General features: G+C 40.6%; 1 protein-coding gene across 1 annotated transcript; it reads left to right on the forward strand.

Annotated features, from left to right (window-relative positions):
• Positions 1 to 7,468: 7,468 nt before the first annotated feature.
• LOC122689889 (histone H2A-Bbd type 2/3-like) lies at positions 7,469 to 22,415 on the forward strand. The gene is made up of 2 exons (XM_043896686.1): positions 7,469 to 7,525; positions 21,849 to 22,415. Exon 2 carries the CDS (start codon positions 21,938 to 21,940, stop codon positions 22,265 to 22,267), a length of 330 nt encoding a protein of 109 aa, XP_043752621.1. The 5' UTR covers positions 7,469 to 7,525; positions 21,849 to 21,937; the 3' UTR covers positions 22,268 to 22,415.
• Positions 22,416 to 24,422: the final 2,007 nt, after the last annotated feature.

Genomic DNA, 24,422 nt, shown 5'->3' on the forward strand with positions numbered 1-24,422 from the left:
CATGCCTTAAAATTGGCCATGGCCAGAGAATTTACACCAACGAACAGGCAACTGCTACAAATCAGGGCTTTCCCCCACCCCTCAGAAAGCTGTTTGTTAAACATCCACTAGCAAACCACTTCCAGTTTTAAATTTTAGGACAGTGATTCTCAGTGGTAAACAGGAACTACCAAAAATCTTGGTGATTTTCATACTCTCGAGAATTATGATCATTATAAAGCATTCCTTGTCCCCCCTACTTTACTGCTATGGAAAGCCACCTTGGGGGTGGGTCAGATTTCTAGAGTATTTGGTGCATTCAAGAGGTGCCAATATGTTTTAGCACCCTTCCCACTTCCCAATAGTAGCTCAGACGGTAAAGCAACCTCCTGCAATGCAGGAGACCCAGCTTCTATCCCTAGGTCAGGAAGGTCCCCTGGAGAAGGAAATGGCAACCCATCCCAATATTCTTGCCTGGAGAATTCCACGGACAGAGGAGCCTGACAGGCTAGTCCATGGGGTTGCAAAGAGTCGGATACGACTGAGCGACTCACACACACCACTTCCCAGTAAGTCTAAGCCACAATCCTATTTCATGGTAGAATGGGTACATGGAGTAGACAAATAAGGAAGGGAGGTACTAGGCAAGTGGTGCTCTGGGACAGTGAGAAAGCCCAACTGGACCAATTAGGTTCCAACAGCAAGACCTGAGGTGTGGGGGCAGAGCTTTGGAGGTGGGAAATACCTTCTCTGAGAGGTAAAAAGAGAAGCTGGGGCCCACTCACGGAGCTTGAGTTTCAGTATATCCTTTGTCCAGGATTTCAATTACTAAGGGCACAGTTTGGGGCATTAAGTCACTCCCTGAAGCTATAACTGAGGGTATTTTCAGGACTGTGAAGGAAGATTCCTAGAATAAATCAAATGCAAGTGATGAACCAGAACTGAAACTTATTTAATCAAAAGATTCATGGTGAGCCATAAGGCATGGAGACCTGCATGATCAGGCTTCTAAATGCCTGTCATAAAGCAAATCAACAGTGTGATTGCCTAGGTGAATATAACTTAAGGTTAATGGGTGGAGAGAAAAAAAAGATGTTTTGTGGTGTTCTCATCTAGCAGGACCATAAGGTTCTGTTTGACCTATATACCATTTACCAGAAAGGTAAACTATTGCCCCACTGTCCCCATATAATAATTCTCCTAGCATCACAAGATGCCTTTTGTTTATATAAGAAGCAATGAGAAGAAAACCTATGTATGTGCTTGTATGTTGTGTGCATCTGCATACATGGGGGTGAGGGTTCTGGCATAGACTTATAAAATGAAGGGAACCTCTGAGAGTGGGCTGCAAAGTGTCTCATTGTCTGCTTTTCATATCCTGGATGAAGTTGATGGCCCCAGAAGGAAGGAGGTGGGCTCAGTCCCACTGCCTTGGTGGGCAGGCAGAGTGGCTTCAATGAGCAGTTTAGGTCTGACACAGGCAGGATGCTTTAAAGTGCCAGCGCCAGGAAAGTTTGTTTTTCTGCTTCGGAGTCTGACTTGCCTCCAGTTTGTCTAAATTGTAGGGATTTGAGGTGGGGGGTGGGTTAGAGTTTGAGGAGAAAAAGGGAGGTAATGTCAGTCGGGAACTTTTAATCAGTTGTCCAAAGGAAAGTAAAGAAGTCAACAAATGGGTTCTTTTAGCTCCCTTTATTGTATGATTAACTAATTATATAATTAAAGTTAAATGGAGACATCTAAACTGCAAGAGCAATACAAATTAGCAGTTTAAAAACACATCACTTCAACATCACCCACTGTTTACAATCTGTTTCTTAAAATGTCAGTTTATAGGCAGTCATTTCAATGTACATGCATCTCTCTGAGTTTAATTTGTTTCGTGCTCTGAGATACGGTCAAATTTTCTGAAAGATCCAAGTACCCTTGACAGAGGGTGGGGGAAAACTTTCTTTCTCTGAACGAGTTTGTTAATTTTGTATAGGTTATTACTTTCACATTCACAACAAAATTATTTTTTCCTATTTTAGCTATCATATTCCAGTATCTCCCTATCCCACTCACCGCTAATTATCTTGCTGTGTTCATATCCTCTCTCCCATGTATCCCTCCTCTATCCCTTCCATTTCTTTTTTACTTTTTCTTTTCTCTTTCTCATGCAGAATATAGATAGATACAGACATAGATGTACATATACACTCTTAGTAACAAATGTCAATATTATATTTGTACATCATTTTCCCTAATTCCCTTGGCAAAAACGCAATTAATCATAAAACTGAGATCTGCATTTTTTTAAGAAACAGCTTTGTAAATCAGTTTAGTCACTTATCTCCAGAAGCACCCTCTCCCTGGGCTGCAGCTGTCTGCAGTAAAGCCAGGAGTTTTGGAATATTGCTGACAAATGCCTTGAAGTCATCTTGATTGTCAGAGATTTTTCTCTCATCTTTGAATACAAAAGATAGCTTGGCTGGATGGTTCACCGGAGGCTTCAGGCCCAAGGACTTCAGCTGGTAGTAGATCTTGGTTCCAACTCTGTCTTTCTTGCACTGTAACTAAGGCATAGTTAGGTGTTAGACCTATCTTTGTTGAAAATCAGTTCTCTTTTTTGAGCAGCTTGCAAGATTATTTCTTTTCCTTTCAAATTCAAGAACTGTACAATTTTGTGACTTGGACTTTTAGTTTGAGAGGTATATTTGAGTTGGGACCTGTTTATTCTGTGTGTAAGTTGAGATCTATGTTTAGCTCTGGAAAAATTATTTTCAATAATTTCATTAACAGTTTCAAGGTTACTCTCATTTTCCTCACCTTCAGAGATGCCAAGCACACAAATATTATATATCCCTGATGTGTTTTCAAAATCCATCACCTTGTCTTCTAATGTGAGGGGTTGTTTGCTTAAAATTTTTTTTTTCTTTTGAGACTGAAGCTCAATTTGCTCTTCATTTGTACTGATTCTCTCTTCCATGGTATTTATTCAATAATTTTCCTCTCTCAGGGTTTCTTTCAGTCCTGTGATCTTTGATGAGCTTTTCCTGTGTACTTTTTTAAATGTCCACATGGTCCTGAATCACCTTCAAGGTGGAAAACAACATCTCCCTCACATTGGCCCTTTCTTTGGGTTCTGCCTGCTGCTTCTCCAGGCCAGCTATATCTCTTAAACCCTCTGAGGTCCCTGGTTCCTCTGCAGCATTACAGTGCTTCTTGCTTGCTCCTAAGCTTGTCTTCATCATTTTCTTCATTCTCTTTTAAGCTCGAGTAGTATTTGCTCTCTTTTTTCCCTGCTTTTGTAGCTAAAGCTTCTGTTGTCTTCAAGGGGTTTCTGAAGCTCAGCAATTTGGTTCTGTACACAGCTGCTCTCTCCTGTTCCCCAGAAGCTCAAGAGCTGGGATCCTTTAATCAAAATCCAATACCTATTTTAATTTATGATATGCTCAGAAAACTATAGAATATTAAAGTATAATTAACTGATGTGCTCTCCTCTAATAGCACTGAGAGAAAGAGTTTCATAGCCCTACAGGTAAGATGAGGAAATAGATAAACGCATAAATAAAAAATAAGCACACATATAAAGACATCAGTACACTAAATACCTGAATACATAAATATACAGACACAAAAAACATTATATAAAGGCACAAAAACACAAACATGGAAATAAAAATGTACATTAAAATGAACCTTATGTGTTCAAAATATTTAGTTTCTTCCTGACTGAGGGTACACAGAATATGTTTCTGATTAAACAACTAGGTGCATTAGAATTATAAAGTAAAGAGTGAAAGAAGTTCATCTAAACGTTTCAGTGTTTGTGGAAAGAAATTTTAACTTTGTGTCAGGGGGCTTGAATTTCAGGCCTGGCAGAGCCACTTATTAGCTGTGTAATTGTGTGACATTTGGCAAGCTACTGAAAGTTATTTGAGTCTCCATCTCCTCATCAGTCAAATGAGTATTCAATAACTCTGAGTTAAATCTGAATATAGAACTCTTTGTTACCCTCAGCCTAATCACGTATTTTTTTTAAAATATCTCTTTACAGTGGTATCTGGGATTTAGCTTGGTGATGATGGCAGAGGTAGAGACAGGACAGTGATGGGGAAGGGAAAACTTGAATAGGACTCAAATGGATATTTTCTCAGCTCCCATAGCATCATTTTTCTTTTTGAACATTTAAAAAATATGGATGCAGCTTGATTATATCCAAAGTAGTGTAGAAAGGGATGAGAGAGATGAGAAAATAAAGATAAACTCTGCCTTCAAGATTATGACCTAATGGGAGATATAACCATATTCACAGCTAAGTATAATATAATGCAGAGCATGGTAAGTTTTGAAAGACAGACGTCAGATAAAAAACATTATGGGACTGTAGAGGAGAAAACAGTTAATTCTGCTTGGCAGCACCTAGCAAGTTCTTCATCCGAGCCCTCCGGACTGAAGCATTCCCATCATCAGGCATGGTGAGAGCACTTACGAGGCTTCCTACTTCAAAACATCTGCTTCACACACCCAGTGTGTCCCTGACAGTCCACCATATGATTTCCTTTTCTGGGAATAGAAGGGCAAAGAAGTGCAAAGTATGGCAGCACAAGGTATGTGGAAAATGTCTGGAAATGAAGCTAGGGACATGGACAGGAGCCAGATCATTAAGGGCCATGTGTAAATTTTAGTAAAATTTCTTCCTTGTGCTAAATTGAAAGGCCAGGTCATGTTCTAGGTCCAAGGGGAGGGCTTCTAACCAAGCAGAAAATGACCTTCTCTAGCTTCTAATGCTCCCAGACGTTAGTTATGCTATCCTGGGCACGGATCCTCAGGGACACGGCTCAGAGGCCACTTTTTGAGCTGACCGTCCACCTGTCCCTCTAATTCAGTCTCCTAGTAGTTCAGGTTTCTGTTTCAAAAGAAAACAAAACAAAACAAAAAAATCAGAGACAGGGTAGTTTACAATTACAGTTATGCATATTAAATACCCATATATGAAAATATTGGCACTTTCAGATATCTGGTAATTTAAAAATCAGTGTCTATCTCAGACTTTAATGTGTTCAAGTAGATAACTTTGAATGGGTTTGGAGGAGGACAGTTTAGAGAAGGAGATGTTGTGTAGGGGGGAAAAAAGTAAAAATTAAGTGCAGCAAATTCAGATGCAAATGGTGATTTCATCTGATTTTCATGTCAATTCTCAGAAATACTGAAAATTACTATTGGAAACTAGTAAAACACTTGATCAGATTCACCCACTAAAAATTAGAACAGCTGTTTCATACCTCTTCTTTCAAAGCAACTTAAAAAATAGTCTTTAGAGCTCATAGTGTTTAGGTACTGTGAGATCTTAGGCAAATGGGGTATTGCACACATACTTTGCTTTCTAGTTTTAAGGATACATGAGTGAACAAAACAGAAAAATTTCCACATATTAATCAGTGAATATTTTTACTAAGTATATGGATAAACAAACTTTCTAATGCTTCAATAGAAGAAGCAATTTTCACAACTTTAAGTTACTAAAGATACAGAACTGACTTTTCTGCAAGCTGTGACAATTGAATTTGTGGATGTTAGTGGCTAGGGTTGGTTAGCGGGTGGATAACTAAAGAGATTTTTTGTATGGCCTTGTCTAATCTTTCCCTGAACCCCTTTCTTCAGAACCAAGTGAACAAAAGGAAGAGGAAGGGTAGGATTGTAGGAGAAAGATCATCAAAAGCCTTATACATGTTTAAAAAGAAGTAGAGGAAAAGGTTTGGCCAGTTGGCATTAAAAATATTTTTGATTAACTGTGTGACCTTTATCTACAGATGATATTTTCCTAATATTTTTAACAAGATCTCCGGAAACTTAGGATGGCATAATCCACTGGGGAAATTGCAGTGCCAGGGAAATTAACAGTACAATTGTCATTGGGCATTATGATGTTAAAAATATATATTAACTAATGGAAATAGTGCTAGACACTAATTAAAGTATCCAAATGACTTGTCATTATTAATAACTTTGTACTTCAACAAGGAGCACTTGCTGTGGAAGTTCTGTGACTATCCTGGGCACAGCATGACAATATTTTAAAAATATGTACACCATGAAAGAATCCCACTTGAAATAGCTGTAAGATGGCGCCAAAAAGTTACCAAGTGGAACTTAGCACAAACTCAGAAAGAAGTGGAAGTCTGTTCTTATGACCTCGAGAAGTAATTTAAATTTTATACTTTTTGAAAATAACATGCACTTTCTTGAATTTCAAATGGTTAACCCCATTGCTTATTTACTTAACCAACCTTTATTGAATATCCACTATGAACAAGGAACAGTCACATATTTAGTGGAATAAGATGAGTGAAAGATAGAGGGAAGGGCAAAAGAATGCAAGACCCTTTGCGTATACTCTGGCAGCTAAAAGATTAATAAAACACATTCACTGCCCTTCTAGTAACTAAAAGTTTAGAAATAGAACAATGATGTGTAAACAAGTAAAAATAAAAGAAGAGTGTGCTAAAATTTGATAAGAAAAGTGTAGGAAAAAAGGTCATGAAGATTTTAGTAAAAGGAAATATTTTTAATATTCTTTCTAGCTGAAGGGATCAGTGAAAGCCTTGTGGATAAGGCCACATTTGAACTGAACTCTGAAATACGGTTGGATTAATCTGATGGCTGTAAATGCTGGATGGTTAGTTCTGCAAGAATAGAGAGGGTGATTTACTCATCTGTGTACCTCTTCTGCTTAACACAGACATCGTGCTAATAATAGTTACTGTTTATCACTTGCTTACTATTTGTGGGGCACCATGTTAAGCATTTTCTATACATTGTCACATTTACCTTGACAACACTTCTGTGGCAGCTATAGGGACAATAGCAGCAACAACAAAAACAACATTTGTGGAATGCTGACTTGTGTACCTTCCAAGATCCCTGATGGATGACTGAAACCACTAAGAGTACCAAATCCTATATATACTATGTTTTTTTCCTTATACATACATACCTATGATAAAGTTTAATTTATACATTAGACATAGTAAGAGATTAATAATAACTACTAATAAAATAAATAATTATAACAGTATATTGTAATAAAGGGCTTCCCTGGTGGCTCAGTGGTAAAGAATCCACCTGCCAATGCAGGAGACACAGGTTCAATCCCCGGGTCAGAAAGATCCCCTGGAGAAAGAAATGGCAACCCACTCCGATATTCTTGCCTGGGAAATCCCATGGACAGAGGATCCTGGTGGGCTATAGTCCATGGGGTTGCAAAGAGTCGAACACAATTTAGTGACTAAACAACAACAACTGTAATAAAAGTTGTGTGAATGTGCTCTCTCTCTCAAAAATACCTTATTGTGATAAAATGCCTACGTGATGAGATGGAGTGAGGTGAATGATGGAGGCTGTGTGATGTTTCTCAGAAGGAGGATCATCTGCTTCAGGAGATCATGGATCATCCGGCTGTGATGATGTCAATGGTTGGTTGCCAGGAGCAGACGATGTCGATGCTTGGGGATCCTGGATGGGACGGGTTTGGACAGCCTGAGAGTCACCACACTACTTCAGAATGGTATGTAACTTAAAACTTATGAATTGTTTATCTCTGGAGTTATCCATTTAATATTTTTGGACCACAGTTGACCTTGGGTAATGGAAATGGAAGAAATCAAAACCACAGATAAGAGGGGACCACTGTTCATCAGTATTAGTATCCCTGTTTTACACACGAGAAAAGTGAGGCCCAGAGAGGCTAAGCAACCTGTTTAAGATCACACAAGTTAGTCAGAGGGGGAGCTACAATTTGAATCTAGGTCCCAAATTTGCATAGAAAGTAGTTAGAAATTTTGAATAAATAGGTGAATGAAAACTGAAAGAGGAAAGAAGAGAGATATTGTGAAGATAAGAACCAATGAATCTGCAAACTGTTTGGGGGAGAAAGAGAGGCAAAACTGCCTTGGAATTTTCAGGAGAAATGTCAGTATTGTTTCTCTGAAAAAGATGAGGGTCAATGTACTGGATTTTTAAGAATAACTTTGATAAAGCATTTAAGAAATATTATGATTTTTTAACTTATAATATGAGTGATATGACTCAGTGGGTAAAGAATCCACCTGCCAGTGCAGGAGACATAAGAGGTGTGGGTTCTATCCCTAGGCTGGGAAGATCCCCTGGGGAAGGCAATCACAACCCAGTCCAGTATTCTTGCCTGGGAAATCCCATGGACAGAGGAGCCTGGCGGGCTAGTCTATAGGGTCACAAAGAGTCGGACACCACTGAAGCAATTCAACACAGCATCAGTGATAGACCATAAAAGTTACACAGACAACACCTCAAAGACCAGACAAAACGTTCATGCTGCTCATTTCTTTATGATGTGGAGAACTATTGGGGATGTTTTTTTTCTTCATCCTTGTATTTTCTACTATGAAAACAAATTTGTGATTACAAAAGGAACTTTTAAAAGGTTGAGTAATATTTTAGGGTATATTTAAAAAAATAAGCAGGACTCCTCGTTGTTAAGAAATACACACTTAAATATTTAAGAGTGAAAAGTGGAAGTTGCTCAGTCATGTCTGACTCTTTGCCACCCCATGGACAGAATACTGGAGTGGGTGGCCTTTCCCTTCTCCAGGGGATCTTCCCAACCCAGGGATCGAACCCAGGTCTCCCGCATTGCAGGCGGATTCTTCACAAGGGAAGTCCAAGAATACTGGAGTGGGTAGCCTTTCCTGTCTCTAGTGGATCTTCCTGACCCAGGAATCGAACCGGGGTCTCCTGCATTGCAGGTGGATTCTTTACCAACTGAGCTATCAGGGAAGCGCACTCATGAGTGATGTGGATATGAAATTTTCAACTTACTCTTAAATTGTTCAGAGAAAGAGAGAGAGAGGAAACAAATATATTAAAATGTCAAAATTTAGGGAATCTGAGAATTTTGGAGCTGAAATTTTTTTACTATCCTTGCAACATTTATCTTAGTCTAAATTTATATTAAAATTAGGGGAAAAACACATGTCCAACTAGGTAAAGCAAAAAAGCCAGAGAAAAAATATATATACACACACATATATGAACTATAAATAATGCACAATTACTATATACTAGATACATATAGTGTGCATCATCTATAGTTCATATATTTAGTTTATGATTCATAAATATGAAATCTAACAATTTTAAATATAATAAAGAAAAATAATCATGAGAAGCATCAGATTTCCACTCTTCTAACAGCACTTATTTCCATCAGGTTTCCTTGTTTTGGCACTGCCAACTTATTCTTCTTCAAGTTGCTAACTGTACCAGAAGAAACTCATTTCTAGTTTGCACAGTTGGCCATATTACCTACAGTATCATTTCAAAGGCCAACTTCTGTTCAACTTCTTCTCAAATTGTCTTGAGATAGTCAAGTCAGTGTTTATTTTGACCATTTTTTCTGAACTAATTAGCAATTTAGTTGAGTTTTTCTGGATATTTGGTTAAATGGAAAATTGGTAAGGTGCTTTTGGAGAGTGAGGTGAAGTTGGACTAATGGGGGCAGTTAATCCTAGTAGTAAGCCTTTCATGCAAATACAGTTCACCATGGAAGCAAAAGAAAACAACAACAACAAAAAAGAAGAAGATGGTTATATAAGGGTTGTGAAATTGCCTTTACTTTTGCTGTTCAGTTTCCCTTAGGTCAGATCTGATGACTGTTATTATTCTTATTATAATATCTATCTATGTATTGCACATTGTTCCTTTCCTACAAAGTGCTCATAGATCCATTTTGTTCATTTTGTTCATTTTCCTTCAAGACAGTTCTGCTAAATAGAGCCTTGGTACATGGGGGCCAATTCTTATTTTTTTAGCTAGCTTAGTATACAGCACCTAATTGCAGGAAAAATAATCTGTTCAGAGGCAATGGTATCTTTGGGCTGAATGTTGACATGCCATATATAATGTAGCTATTATAACTGATAATGGTCATAACAGCTTGTGATACTTTTGAAAGATGTTCTTGAATAGTATTGTTAGCAGATACACTAAAGAACTAGACATGAACTGAGCAGAAATGGAAATATATTAATAAGGCATCCCAGACTGAAAGAGTTTTCTTTGAATTTGTGTTCCCTAGGAGATTAGCAAAAAAAAAAAAAAAAAAAGTAACAACAACCTGAATTTCCTTTCAAATGAGAAGAACATTCTATGATTTTATAAATCCATCACCTTATAACTTAATGTCATCTGCTGGAAGTCATTCAAATGGAAAATACAAACAGAAAGGCTTTTTTAAAGTCATGTTTATCACAAGGTAATAAGGTTATATTGAGTTCTTTTAATGTAATTTAAATTTTGGCTCTAAATAGTGTGTATCTCTTCCAAGGTTAAAAACACATTAAGTACAAATAAACACGAAGTAAGATCTAAAATATTCCTGAAATATGTTAACAATCACATTTATATAACAAATACCTTGTTTGTGACTGTCTCAACATTAAGCTAGACAAGTAGATGCAAAAATGAAGGGAGTTTGATTTGTGACGCTGTCCATTGCCCAGCAACGAGGGACTGTGGTTGTTTTTGCAGCATTGCACCACTTTAGGAGGCTGGGGACAGACTAGGCATATACCACTTTTTTTCCACCTTAGGCTGAAACAGACAGCAAAATGAAGAATTTAAACCTGCTATTTGTCAACAGGTTAAATTTGAGAACATTTATATTTAAAAGATGAATTTTGAAAATTTGAATGTCTAATTACCTGTGCCTTCATTCTGAAAATTAATTGCCAGAATGAAAACAAAACAAAATAGGACATTTACTTGACTGCAGAATTGATGAGAGTTATTTTCAAAATAACTCTGAAATAAGCTTAATAGTACATGCTTCAAAAATAATTTTTAAATATTCACAAACGTGAATGTGCAATTCTGCATTTGAGTCCAAAACCCCCCAGATGTACAAGCAAAGGATGAGATGTGGCTAAGTAGCAACACACATAAAAAAGATTTAGGGGTTTTCAGGGACTGTAAACTCAATATTATTCAGTTGTGTGTTGTGGTTGCACCGAAAACTAAATTCATCTTCATCTGCATTAATAGAAAGATAGAGTCAGAAACAAGGGAGTGATAGCACAGCCCAGCTCCGTGCTTGGCAGACCTGTACTTGAAATGTTCAGTGAAAATAGCAGGATGGGAACAACATTTGGATAGCAGCCACAAACTAAAATGCATCTAAAAGGGCAAGAGGAAGATGCTGAAGTCTGAAAACCATGCAGAAGAGGGAATGCTGAGTAGGCCTGGCCTACCTTAGCCTAGAAATGAGGAGGAACAGAAGGTAGTTGTCTTTGAATCCTCCTTCGACATCGTCTCCTCCTCCCACTCTTTCCCCCTCTCTTTTGTCCCTTGTCTCTTCCTTCCACTTTCGTTCACTTATACTTCCTCCCTAAAGCTGTATCCCAAGTGGATGATGCTCCAATTTGGTTCTATGACATGTGTAGAATTTCCCTGCATATCCTAGACACCGCACTTCTCTGCAACCCCTTTTCACTTCCCCCTTACTCTTGTGCTTTCCCACTCATAGCTAGCAGGACTGGACCACAGTAAGCCCCACCTCCTCCACATTTCATTTTTAGAAAAGCCTTCATGACCCTGGGAAAGGAAAGAGAATCTGAGTTAACTAGCACAGATTCTTAAGCCAAAGTCTTGTAGACAAAAAAAGGCCTAGGTACAAAAGGAGCAATTCTAATAAAGCTATAAAATGAACTTCTTTATTCTCCTTAATGCTTTCTGGCATTGGACATGAGAATCTGAGCACAGATCCTCATGGGTGGGCTGAAAGTGCTCTTGTAACACTAATCTAGGATGCTTAAATATCAGGTTCTTATTTAACAAGAAGAAGAAAAGAGAGAGTTTGTTAATACAAAAGTTTGAACATAGAACATCACCGCCTGAATGATTAAACCTATTTCAGAGGGCTGAAATACTAATGACTCCAATTTGTCAAAACATAGGAGTTTTAATGGGGGGCAGGAAGGGCTGGTGTTGGTATGTGGCATAGGAATCAACAACTGCGTACTTTAAAGCAAAACATAAAAGCTCTATCCAGCTGAAATTCTCAGAATCACTATAGGAAATTAGGCGTAATTGACTGATGTGATCTCACGTAATAGGAATGGGACTGAGTGCTTCGTATCCTCATAGTTAAAACAAGTAAATAAAATGAATTGACAGTGCACAAAATGCTTATGGTGTGTAACAGCTCATGCAAATTGGCTACTTCCTTGGTTTAAACATTTTGTAAATATAAATTGCTATGTTAGAAGATGATAGGGAAGGAGAGAGGAAATGGAAGGGAAACAAAAGGTAGAAGATAATAAGGAAAGGGAAGGATAGAAAAGACAGAAACAGGAGGAAAATGAGAAAAGAGAAATAAAAGGGCAAAGAGGCACAGAAATACAGGGAAAATAGAGAAAACAGGAGGGAGAGAGAGAAGATGCAAATATTTGAATGGCTACAATATATCTTTATGCACAAAAGTCTTCAGAAGAGAAGTGAGAAATCAATGTGTTTCAACTTGGAGTCACCAATAACAATACCCTTATATGAATGAATATCCTTAAATGGATGAATTAGATCAAGTGGAGGGAGAGATAAATCTAAGTCCTGATGGATTCTTAGTCCAATCGTCACTTCCAGGGCTATTCAACTCTTGCTAGACGCCTTTGGTCTGAGTTGAAGGGCTCGACAAGCACATCACCATTGCTATTTGAATGGTCACAGCAAATTTATTTATAGTAGCCTCAAACTATAAACATTCCAAATGCCCATCATCTGGTGAATGGATAAATAAATTACACTACCTATGAATTACAGAATACTACTCAGCAAGAAAAGGGAACAGACTATTGATAGATGTAGCAAATATTTGTTGTTGTTGTTCAGTCACTAAGTTGTGTCTGACTCTTTGTGACCCCATGGACTGTAGCATGCCAGACTTCACTGTCCTACACTGTCTCTCACAGTTTACTCAAGCTTATGTCCGTTGAGTTGGTGATGCCATCCAACCAACTCATCCCCTGTCATCCCCCTTTCCTCCTGCCCTCAATCTTTCCTAGCATAAGGGTCTATTTCAATGAGTTGGCTGTTCGTACCAGGTGGACAAAGTATTGGAGGTTCAGCTACAGCATCAGTCCTTCCAGTGAATATTCAGGGTTGATTTCCTTTAGGATTGACTAGTTTGATCTCCTTGCTGTCCAAGGGACTCTCAAGAGTCTTCTCCAGCATCAAACCATCAATTTTTTGGTGCTCAGCTTTCTTTATGGTCCAACTCTCATATCTGTACATGACTACTGGAAAAACCATAGCTTTGAGTATACAGATCTTTGTCGGCAAAGTGATGTCTCTGCTTTTTAATACACTGTCTAGGTTTGTCATAGTTTTTCTTCCAAGGAGCAAACGTCTTTTAATTTCATGGCTGCAGTCACCGTGCATAGTTTTTTTGGAGCCCAAGAAAATAAAATCTGTCACTGTTTCCATTTTCCCCCATCTATTTGCCATACAGTGATGGGACCAGATGCCATGATCTTCATTCTTTGAATGTTGAGTTTTAAGCCAGCTTTTTCACTCTCCTCTTTCACCTTCATCAGGAGGCTCTTTAGTTCCTTTTCACTTTCTGCCATAAGGATGGTGTCATCTGCATATCTGAGGTTGTTGATATTTCTAGCTAACATAGATGAATCTTGATGACATATTATGCTAAGTGAAAGAAGCCATACATAAAAGGCTGTATATTGTATGATTCCATTTATATGGAATTCTAGAAAAGGCAAACTATAGTAATGGAGAATAAATCAGTGGTTGCCAGGGACGAGGGTCGGAAGTACAAGAGTTCTGCAAAGCAGAATGAGGGACCTTTTGGGGGTGAAAGAAATGCTATTTATTTTGATTGTAGTGGTGTTTGCATGTCTGTGTTCATTTGTCACAACTCATAGAACTGTCTGCTTACAATTGGTGAATTCTAAATTATACCTAAAAAATTGCTGGTAAAAAACAAAAAAAAATTCACCTAAGATCAACTAATAAGTGGTCCTTAATCTTCATGAGGATCAGTATCTAGAAAACAGATATTTATGGGTCTAAAGCAGAGATTTAAAGGTGTTTGTTCACATGATTTCTTAGTGCCTTATTCATTAAGTTGAAGTTCTTCACTCTGGCATTCAAGATCTTCTGTAATCTGATTCCACTCTGCCTTAGCAACTTAGAGTAAGTATGCATGCTCAGCCGCTCAGTCATCTCTGACTCTTTGCAACCCCAAAGACTGAAGCCCTCCAGACTTCTCTGTCCATGGGATTTCTCAGACAAGAATACTGGAGTGGGTTGCCATTTCCTTCTCCAGGGGATCTTCCCAACCCAGGGATTAAACCCTTGTCTCCTGTGTTTCCTGCACTGTGAGTGGATTCTTTATGACTGAGCCACCTGGGAAGCTTGATTTTACATATATATATTTATTTGTTTGTTTATATTTATATATGCTCTTGACTACTATTAGGCAGTTCTTCTCACTTCATACAACTTGCCTTCTCTGCTTCATCTCCTGGCATACATTTACCATGCTTATTTCAATCTATTTGCCTTTGCTTTTGCGTATTTACCCTCTATGTTCTGATATGCCTTACCCTCATTTGTCTACCCATTTATCGAGTGCCTCCTGTGTGTCCAGTTTTAATAATTAGACACATTATAAGGCTGCTAAAGTCTCTGTCTTCACAGAGCTGGCCATTACAATGCAGTATGGAAAAGGTTATGTATGGTAGTGGGAAATACAAGGTATTAGTACTACAGGGGAAAGGAAAGAAACGAAATTTAGGAACAGAGGGGTCAAGAATAGTTTCTCAAAAGAAATAACATATACCAATTCCATCTTCAGAGAACTCTATCTGAATGTTCTTCCTTATGTTGTCAACATAAGGAACATTCTTCCTTATGTAATCAACCTAATTATGTCTCCAAAAAGTAAAGTGGTTAATTAATGTATTGTTCACTCACATGTCAGAGTGGAGATTATAGCCCTTACAGTTTTCTATTCTCTAAGCCACTCTGATTAGTTTCTTCAAACACTCTATATGATATAGTTTTGCCTTCCCCACCCATCCTAGTTGCTTAGCTAAGTGTGTGCTGGTTTATTTATGTCTTCTTGAATTCTGGCACCCAAAACTGACTAAAGAATTCCAGGCATCATTGTGAAAGGACAGAGAACAGTAAGATTATCATATCCCTCATTTTGGATATTCTAGTCCTGTAAATATAACCCAAACTGACAGCATCTTTTAAATCTGTGGTTAATAAGGATATATGGAGAAGAAAAGGCAACCCACTCCAGGAATCTTGCCTGGGAAATCCCATGAACAGAGGAGCCTCGTGGGCCACAGTCCATGGGGCTGCAAGAGTTGGACATGAGTGAAGCTACTCAGCACACATGGAATCTAGAAAGATGGTACTGATGAGCCTATTTGCAGGGCAGCAATGGAGATGCACCAGGACCAAGGGAAAGGAGCAGTGGCCCTCACAAGAGACTGAGCCAGACCTGCCGTTGAGTGTTTGAGGGCCTCCTGCAGAAGCATGAGTCAGCAGTGGCCTGCCACGGTGACAGAGGATCTCCATTTTTTCGTTCAAAAAACTAAGATCGTGGCATCCGGTCCCATCACTTCATGGCAAATAGATGGGGAAAGAATGAAAACAGTGACAGACTTTATTTTCTTGGGCTCCAAAATCACTGTGGTCGAGGACTGCAACCATGAAATTAAAAGATGCTTGCTCCTTGGATGAAAAGCTACGGTAAACCTAGACAGTGTATTAAAAAGCAGAGACATTACTTTGCCAACAAAGGTCCGTCTAGTCAAACCTATGGTTTTTCCAGTAGTAATGTATGGATGTGAGAGCTGGACAATAACAAAGGCTGAGTGCTGAAGAACTGATGCCTTTGAAGTGTGGTATTGGAGAAGAATCTTGAGAGTCCCTTGGACTACAAGGAGATCAAACCAGTCAATCCTAAAGGAAACTGACCCTGAATGTTCACTGGAAGGACTGATGCTGAAGCTGAAGCTCCAATACTTTGGCCACCTGATGCAAAGAGCCGACTCATTGGAAAAGAACCTGATGCTGGGAAAGCTTGAAGGTAGGAGGAGAAGGGGATGATAGAGGATGAGATGGTTGAATGGCATTACCAACTCTATGGACTTAAGTTTGAAAAAACTTCGGGAGATGGTGAAGGATAGGGAAGCCTGGCATGCTGCATCCCGTGGGGTCACAAAGAGTCAGACACGACTGAGCGACTGAACAACAACAAATGAAGACGCAGACATAGAGAACAGACTTGTGGACATGGTGGGGGAAAGAGAGGGTGGGATGAATTGAGAGAGTAGCATGGAAACTTATACATTACCACATGTAAAGCAGATAGCCAGTGGAACTTTACTGTGTGACACGGGGAGCTCAAATCTGGTGCTCTGTGACAACCTAGAGGGATGGGATGGAGTGGGAGGAGGAAGGAAGGTTCAAGGAGAGGACATATGTGTACCTATGTCTGATTCATGTTGATGTATGACACACACCAACACAACATTGTAAAGCAATTATTCTCCAATTCAAAAGAAAGAAAGAAAAAATTATGATTAAGAATCAAGGCTAAATTATGGTTATAAAGTAGATAGTGTGTAGTATGTAATGTCTCTATATGTTCTGACAATGTAGATACAGAAAAACGGAAAAAAAGGAGGGAAAATCAGGAGAGGATATGAAAAATAGAAAAATCTTTAAGAAATTTTTTTTACCCAAACTTTATTTATTTATTTTTTTTACCCAAACTTTAAACTTTTTATTTTATATTGGAGTATAGCCAATTAACAATGGTGTGGTAGTTTCAGGTGAGTACAGAAGGGACTCAGCCATATATATACATGTATCCATTCTCCCCCAAACTCCCCTCCTATCCAGGCTGCCACATAACATTGAGCAGAGTTCCCTGTGCTATATAGTAGGTCCTTGTTGGTTATCCATTTTCAATATAGCAGTAAGTAGATGATGTTCCCAAAGTCCCTAACTATCCCTTCCCCTCGGTAACCATAAGTTCATTTTCTAAGTCTGTGAGTCTCTTTCTGTTTTGTAAGTTCATTTGTGTCATTTCTTTTTAGCTCCCACATATAAGGGATGCCATAGATATTTCTCCTTTCACTCTGACTTAAAGATAAAAGAAATTGAAAGAACAACCCACAGGATGGGAGAAACATTTGCAAATCATATATCTGATAAGGGTCTATTTTCCAGAATGCATAAAGAACACTTACCAGTCAACAACAAAAAGACAAGCAACCTAATTAAACAACAGGCAAAGGTCCTGAATAGACATTCCTCCAAAGCAGATGTGCAAATGTCCAAGAAGCACAAGAAAAGATGCTCAACATCTTTAGCCATTAGAGAAATGCAAATAAAAATCACCATGAGATACCACTTCACACCCACTCAGGTGGTTATTACAAGCAAAACAAACAAAAATAAGTTTTGGAGAAGATGTGGAGAAATTGGGACCCTCATATACTGTTGGGATTGCAAAAATGGAAGACCACTGTGGAAATCAGTGAAGTGGGTGGTTACTCAATAAGAGAAACATAGAATTACCACTGTTGTTGTTGTTCCCTCTTCCCAGTCTTGTCTCACTCTTTGCAACCCCATGGACTGCAGCACACCCAGGCCTCCCTGTCCCTCACCATCTCCCAAAGTTTTCCCAAGTTCATGTCCATTGCATTGGTGATGCCATCCAGCCATCTCATCCTCTGATGCCCTCTTCTCCTTCTGCCCTCAATCTTTCCCAGCATCAGGGACTTTTCCAATGAGTCAGCTGTTCCCATCAAACGACCAAAATACTGGGGCTTCAGCTTCAGCATCAATCCTTCCAACAAGTATTCACTGTTGATTTCCCTTAAGATTGACTGGTTTGATCTCCTTGCTGTCCAAGGGACTTTCAGGAGTTGTCTCCAGCACCACCGTTCGAAGGCAATTCTTTGGTGTGCTGCTGACTTTACGGTCCAGATCTCACAACTGTATGTGACCACTGGAAAGACCATAGTCTTGACTATATGGACCTTGGTCAGCAGAGTAATTTCTCTGCTTTTCAACACACTGTCTAGGTTTCTCACAGCTTTTCTTCCAAAGAACAAGCATCTTTAAATTTCATGACTCCTGTCACCATCCGCAGTGATTTTGGAGCCCCAAAAGAGGAAATCTGTCACTACATCCACATTTTCCCCTTCTATTTGCCATGATGTGATGGGACCAGATGCCATGATCTCAGTTTTTTGAATGGTGAGTTTTAAGCCAGCTTTTTCACTCTCTTCCTTCACTCTCATCAAGAGGCTCTTTAGTTTCTCTTTGCTTTCTGCTATTAGAGTGGTATCATCTGCATATCTGAGGTTGTTGACATTTTTCCTGGCAATCTTGATTCCAGCTTGTGATTCATACAGCCCGGCATTTTGCATGATATACTCTGCCTATAAATTAGATAAGCAGGATGACAGTATATTTCTTTCCCAATTTGGAACAAATTGGACGGTGAACAATTATTCAAATGGAACAATGGAACAAATTGAACAATTTGGACATTGCTTCATGTCCGGTTCTAACTGTTGCTTCTTGACCTGCATACAGGTTTCTCAGGAGATAGGTAAGGTGGTCTGGTGTTCCCATTTCTTTAAGAATTTTCCACAGTTTGCTGTGATCCACACAATCTGTTGCTTTCCTCTATTTATTTGCATTGTTCATTTAATAAGTCTTCCTTATTTCTCCTTGCTATTCTCTGGAACTCTGCATTCAGTTGGGTATATCTTTCCCTTTCTCCTTTTCCTTTTGCTTCTCTTCTTTTCTCAGCTGTTGGTAAACCTCTTTTGCCTTGTAAAACCTCCAAAGACAATCACTTTGCCTTCCTGCATTTCTATTTTGGGGGGATAGTTTTGATCAATGCCTACTGTACAGTGTTATGAACCTCTATCCATAGTTATTCAGGCACTCTGTCTACCACATCTAATCCCTTGATTCTACTCATCACCTCCACTGTATAATCATAAGGGATTTGATTTAGGCTATACCTGAATGGCCTATTGGTTTTCAGTACATTCTTCAATTTATGCCTGAATTTTGCAATAAGGAACTCCTGATCTGAGTCCTGTCAGCTCCAGGTCTTGTTTTTACTGACTATATAGAGCTTTTGCATCTTTGCCTGCAAAAAATATTATCAGTCTGATTTTGGTATTGATCATCTGATGATGTCTGTGTGTAGAGTCATCTCTTGTGTTGTTGGAAGAGGGTGTTTGCTATGACCAGTATGTTCTCTTGACAAAACTCTCTTAGCCTTTGCCCTGCTTCATCTTGTACCTCAAGGTCAAATTTGCCTGTTATTCTGGGTGGCTCTTGACTTCCTACTTTCACATTCCAATCCCCTATGATGAAAAGGACATCTTTTTTTGGTGTTAGTTCTACAAGGTGTTGTAGGTCTTCATAGAACCAGTCAACTTCAGCTTCTTCAGCATCAGTGGTTGGGGCTAAACTTGGATTACTGTGATATTGAATGGTTTGCCTTGGAAACGAACTGAGATCATTCTGTCATTTTTGAGATTGCACCCAAGTAATGCATTTCAGACTCTTTTGTTGACTATGATGGTTACTCCATTTCTTCTAAGGGATTCTTGCCCACAGTAGTAGACATAATGGTCATCTGAATTAAATTGGCCCATTCCCATTATTCACTTTGTTCATTGATGCCTAAGATGTGGATGTTCACTCTTGCCATTTCCTGCTTGACCACGTCCGGTTTACTTGATTCAAGGACCTAACTTTCCTAGTTCCTATGCAATATTGTTCTTTACAGTTCAGACTTAACTTTTACCACCAGACACATCCACAAGTGAGCATTGTTTCTGCTTTAGCCCAGCCACTTCATTCTTTCTGGAACGATTAGTAATTGCCCTCCACTCTTCACCAGTAACATATTGGACAAATTCCAACCTGGGGAGCTCATTTTCTGGTGTCATATCTTTTTACCTTTTCCTATTGCCCATGGAGTTCTAGAGGCAAGAATACTAGAGTGTGTTGCCATTTTCTTCCTCCAATGGACCACAATTTGTCAGAACTCTCCACTAAGATCCATCTGTCTTCAGTGGCCCTGCATAGCATGGCTCATAGCTTCACTGAGTTATGCAAGCACCTTCACCACAACAAGGCTGTGATCCATGAAGGGGGCAAGTAGCAATTTTGCTCAAGCAATGAAACTACATTGGTACAGCACCTGAAATTGAAATCACCACCTGGTCAAGCTAATGCAAATACACTGTCATTCTCCAAGACCATCTGTCTTCTGCACAGGCCAAATAGGCTACTTTAATGGGAGTATGGAGTAAATAGTCACTCCTGCATGTTTGTAGCCCTTGATGGTGCTGCAAATCTCTGAAATCCCACTCAGGTATGTGCAAGGCTTTTGGTTTACTATATTTCTAGATAGAGGCAACTCTAATTGTTTCCATTTGGCCATCCCTACCAAAATAGCCCTCACTCTGCAGGTCAGGGAACAGATGTGTTGTGGAGTCTGCCAGTTGCTGAATATGTCTATCCTAATTTAGCATTCCAGAACTGTGTAGATAAGCATGGGATTGGTTTGGGTACACACCAGCCCCAATGGAGATGAGCCTGAGTTGAAATTTCATTGATCCCTTGACCTCCATAAGCTCCTACTATGACTGATAGACCATAGTGACACTTGGCCATCTTGGATTTAGTGTGAGATCAGAGTCAGTGTCCAATAGTCACCAAAAGGTATTCTCTTAATTCAAAATCACACTGACTAAAAACCTCTAGGTCCCTTTCAGGAAGGCTGGGAAACAGACTAACAATATATATTTCAGTAAAGTGTACCGAGGCATGACGGACACCTACTTCTGGATTTCAAAACTTACTCCAAAACTACAGTTAACAAAACTGTGTGGTACTAGCATAAGGATAGTCACATAGATCAGTGAAATAGAATTAACAGTATGGAAATAAACCCATAAATCTATTCATAGACATAAATCCCAAAGGGTGGAAAAGAGAAACCTGTACAGGAATGTCCATCACAGCACTATTCCCAGTTTGCACAAAGGAGAAGTCACCCAAATGTCCATTCACTGCCTAGTGGATACAAAACATGTGTAGTCTAGCCATACAGTGGAATACTATTCAGCCAAGAAAAGGAAAGAAGTACTGATTCATGCTACTGATTCATTCATATGTGCATGAACCCTATGCTCAGTGACAGAAGGCCACATATTTATTGTATGCCTCCATCTCTAGGAAGTCTCCAGAATAGGCAAAGGGCTGTCGACAGGAAGCTGATGAGTGGTTGCCTGAGGACTATGGGGTGGGGTGGGGTAGGGGAAACTGCAGGAGGGGGCAATGGGGAGTGATTGCCTGGCCAGGTACAGGGGTTTCTCTTTGCAGTGGTGCCAACATTTTGGAACTAGATACAGTCATGATGGTGGCCCAGCACCGCCAGTGTATACTCGGTGCCACTGGGTGGTCTGCTGCCTTTTCTATACAAAGGTTCTGTGAAGTGGAAAGGGAGAGTTTCGACAGAGAGGGTCCAGTGGGCAGGGTGAGAAGGATCCTGCCAGTGTCATTTCTTTGCAGGTCCAGCCCTGTGGGGGTTGGGGAGGTGGGGTGGGGAGCGCGAGAAACAATGACCTCACTGGGTCTACGTGTCACAGAGCATGCGTCCTGACCAATGAGGCGCCGGCCCGTGGTTTCTAGGATACGGAGTAGAGATCTGAGAGTAGCAGTTGTCTTGAGACGTTGGAACCAACTGGTTCATCTCACCGCATCTCGTCTTACAGCACCTCATCTCATCGTACCTTATCCCACCGCACCTCTCCCCACCGCACTGCAGAGCGAGGCTTCGGAGAAAGCGGGCTCAACAGCCAGCATGCCGAAGAAAAGGGGCCGTCAAAGGTCATCTCGTCACCGCTCCCGCACCGCCCGAGCTGAGCTGTCCTTCTCCGTGAGCCACATGGAGCACCTCCTGCGCAAAGGCCACTACGCCCAGCGGCTCAGCTCGAATGCACCAGTTTTCCTAGCAGCAATCATTCAGGACCTGACGTCCAAGGTCCTGGAGCTGGCAGGCAACGCGGCCCACAATAGTGGTCAAAGGTGCATCACCCCCGAGTTGGTGGACATGGCGATGCACAACAATGCTCTGCTCAGCGGCTTTTTTTGGATGACAAACATCTCCCTGGAGGCCCCGGGTCCACAGTAGGTGCCCAACTACACCTGGGTACCCAGTGCCCAGTCCCTGGCCCCCAGACAGGCCTCCTCCGGCTGTCCGGTGCCAGGCCTGCCCACCGACTGATTGCACAGGTCGGTGCCTTGGGCCCAGTAATGTCAAATCAATAAAGAGTTTCAAGGTATTCTTGTGTGTGCTTCAGTCACTTGGTCTGGAAGGTGGTGGTGGGACACGCTTTGTTGGAGGGATGGGGGTCGGGGGTCTGGTTGGAGCTGAGGGGGAGTGTTGTGGATGTGGGTGGAGTCGGGGATGGCAGGCAAAAAGGAGAAGTAGCTCACGGTGATAGTGCGTGGTGTGGCCCTGGGTGGGAGAGGCTGGCTACAGCAGAGGTGGGGGTGGAGTGGGGTCTTGGGGGAGGCGAGGGAATGGAAGGCTCCCCCATTGGCTCTGAGCAAGTGGGAGCCAGGCCACGTCCGCAGAGGGCCAGGGGTCCTGGTGGTGACGCTCAGGCCCATGAGGGCGGTGTTGTAATAGGGCGAAGACGGCAAAGTGACGGACAAAGCCATGGCATGGGATGCAGGGGTGGGTGGACAGTGTGCTTAACATGAATTCCCATGGGGGCGGGGGCCTAGACAGTAAGACTGTGGTGGGATGGGGATTGGGGTGGGCAGGACACAACCAGCACGTATGCAAGGTCAGAATCAGGGTCACGTGGGGTCGAGTTAACTTTTTGGTCATGTTTGTTTAGAGATGCCAGGAGATGCCCTGCTTGGCAACCTGCATCAAAAAGGTCACCTAGCAACGGCGGGCCATGCCACCACCCTCAATTTGCATATACGACATTTGCGGGGCCAGGCTCCGCCTCCTGCGACTTCATTTGCATATCACCGTGGAAATAGACCTTTAGCCTAGAAAGTTGGAGTAGTAACCATGTCTGAGACCCACGTTTTAAAATTAATGCTATTTCTTTATGCCTTAGGTAGTTTGGATTTGATTAGTAAGAAACTTTATACCTACTGCTGCTTCCCTGATAGGGTGCTAGCCTTTTACTGACCTTTTATTTCTTCATTTTAAATAATGAGAACAAAATACCTGCCCACCATTTCAGAATAATGGTTAGAAGAATTGGAAACATATATGATGGATATATAATATACAACATAAAAGATATTTTAAAAATATGCAAAAACATGCTGTTTAGTTGCTCAGTCACATCTCTTTGCAACCCCATGGACTGTAGCCTGCCAGTCTCCTCTGTCCATGAAATTTCCCAGGCTACAATACTGGAGCAGGTTGCATTTCCTTCCCTACCCAGGGATTGAACCTGCTTCTCTTGCATTGGCAGAGGGATTCTTTACCACTGAGCCACCAGGGAAGCCCATATAAAAGTATAGTTGTGCTAAAATAAGAATTTACTAAGTAGTAAGGGTAGTTCTGTATGCAGTCCATGGCACTGTGTTATATCTTTTTATTTTCTAACATTATGCAATGAAACAACCTCTTTTGGAGCCCAGTTCTATGAATTTAGCACATGTATACATGTGTGCATCCACCACCACATTCAGGACATGGAACAGCTCCATCAACTCAGAAAGTCCCTGATCTTGTACCGTGGTCCCTGTTTCAGTGCTTGCTTTTTGTTAAAATAATGTTTGTTAAATAGAACCCTGGGTGGGGAGTTGGATGGTGAGCCAAAATTCAAGAAAGACCACAAGGGAAAGTGAAATGAAGAAGTTCATTACTCATAAGACCTGGAGGAGGTACAAAGCATTCCTGGAGGGCGGCACAGGAGGTCAGAGCAGGGTATAGTCAGAGGGAAGGCAGCAGGATCCGGGATTTATAGCTTTTATTAGGTCCCATAGGCTAAGTGCTTCTAGGGTTCCCTGGATAAGGCCAAACTGGTCAATTCAAAACCGAAAAAGAAAAAAAAAAGCAAAGTTTTGGTAAGCTCTGTGGGAGTTCTACCTAAGGGACCCATAAGAGGAAGGAGCTGGGAGGCGGAAGAGATTGTTAAATCACCCGGGCCTTTGGAGAAGTCGTATCAGTTACTCTTTCTTATGATTCTGCTGACTGTCATCCAGGGCATGTACTTGAGGATAGATTTGTGTCCACCCAAGGTCCCTGCAGGCCCCTTAGCCACACAAAAAGAACACAATATTATAGAGTACTTTAAACTCTCCTTCTCCAG

Source organism: Cervus elaphus, chromosome X (assembly GCF_910594005.1).
Source record: "Cervus elaphus chromosome X, mCerEla1.1, whole genome shotgun sequence".
Lineage (NCBI taxonomy): Eukaryota > Metazoa > Chordata > Mammalia > Artiodactyla > Cervidae > Cervus > Cervus elaphus.

Excerpts from the sequence above, each read along its gene's own strand:
- LOC122689889 (XM_043896686.1), top strand. The coding sequence starts at position 21,938 with ATGCCGAAGAAAAGGGGCCGTCAAAGGTCATCTCGTCACCGCTCCCGC.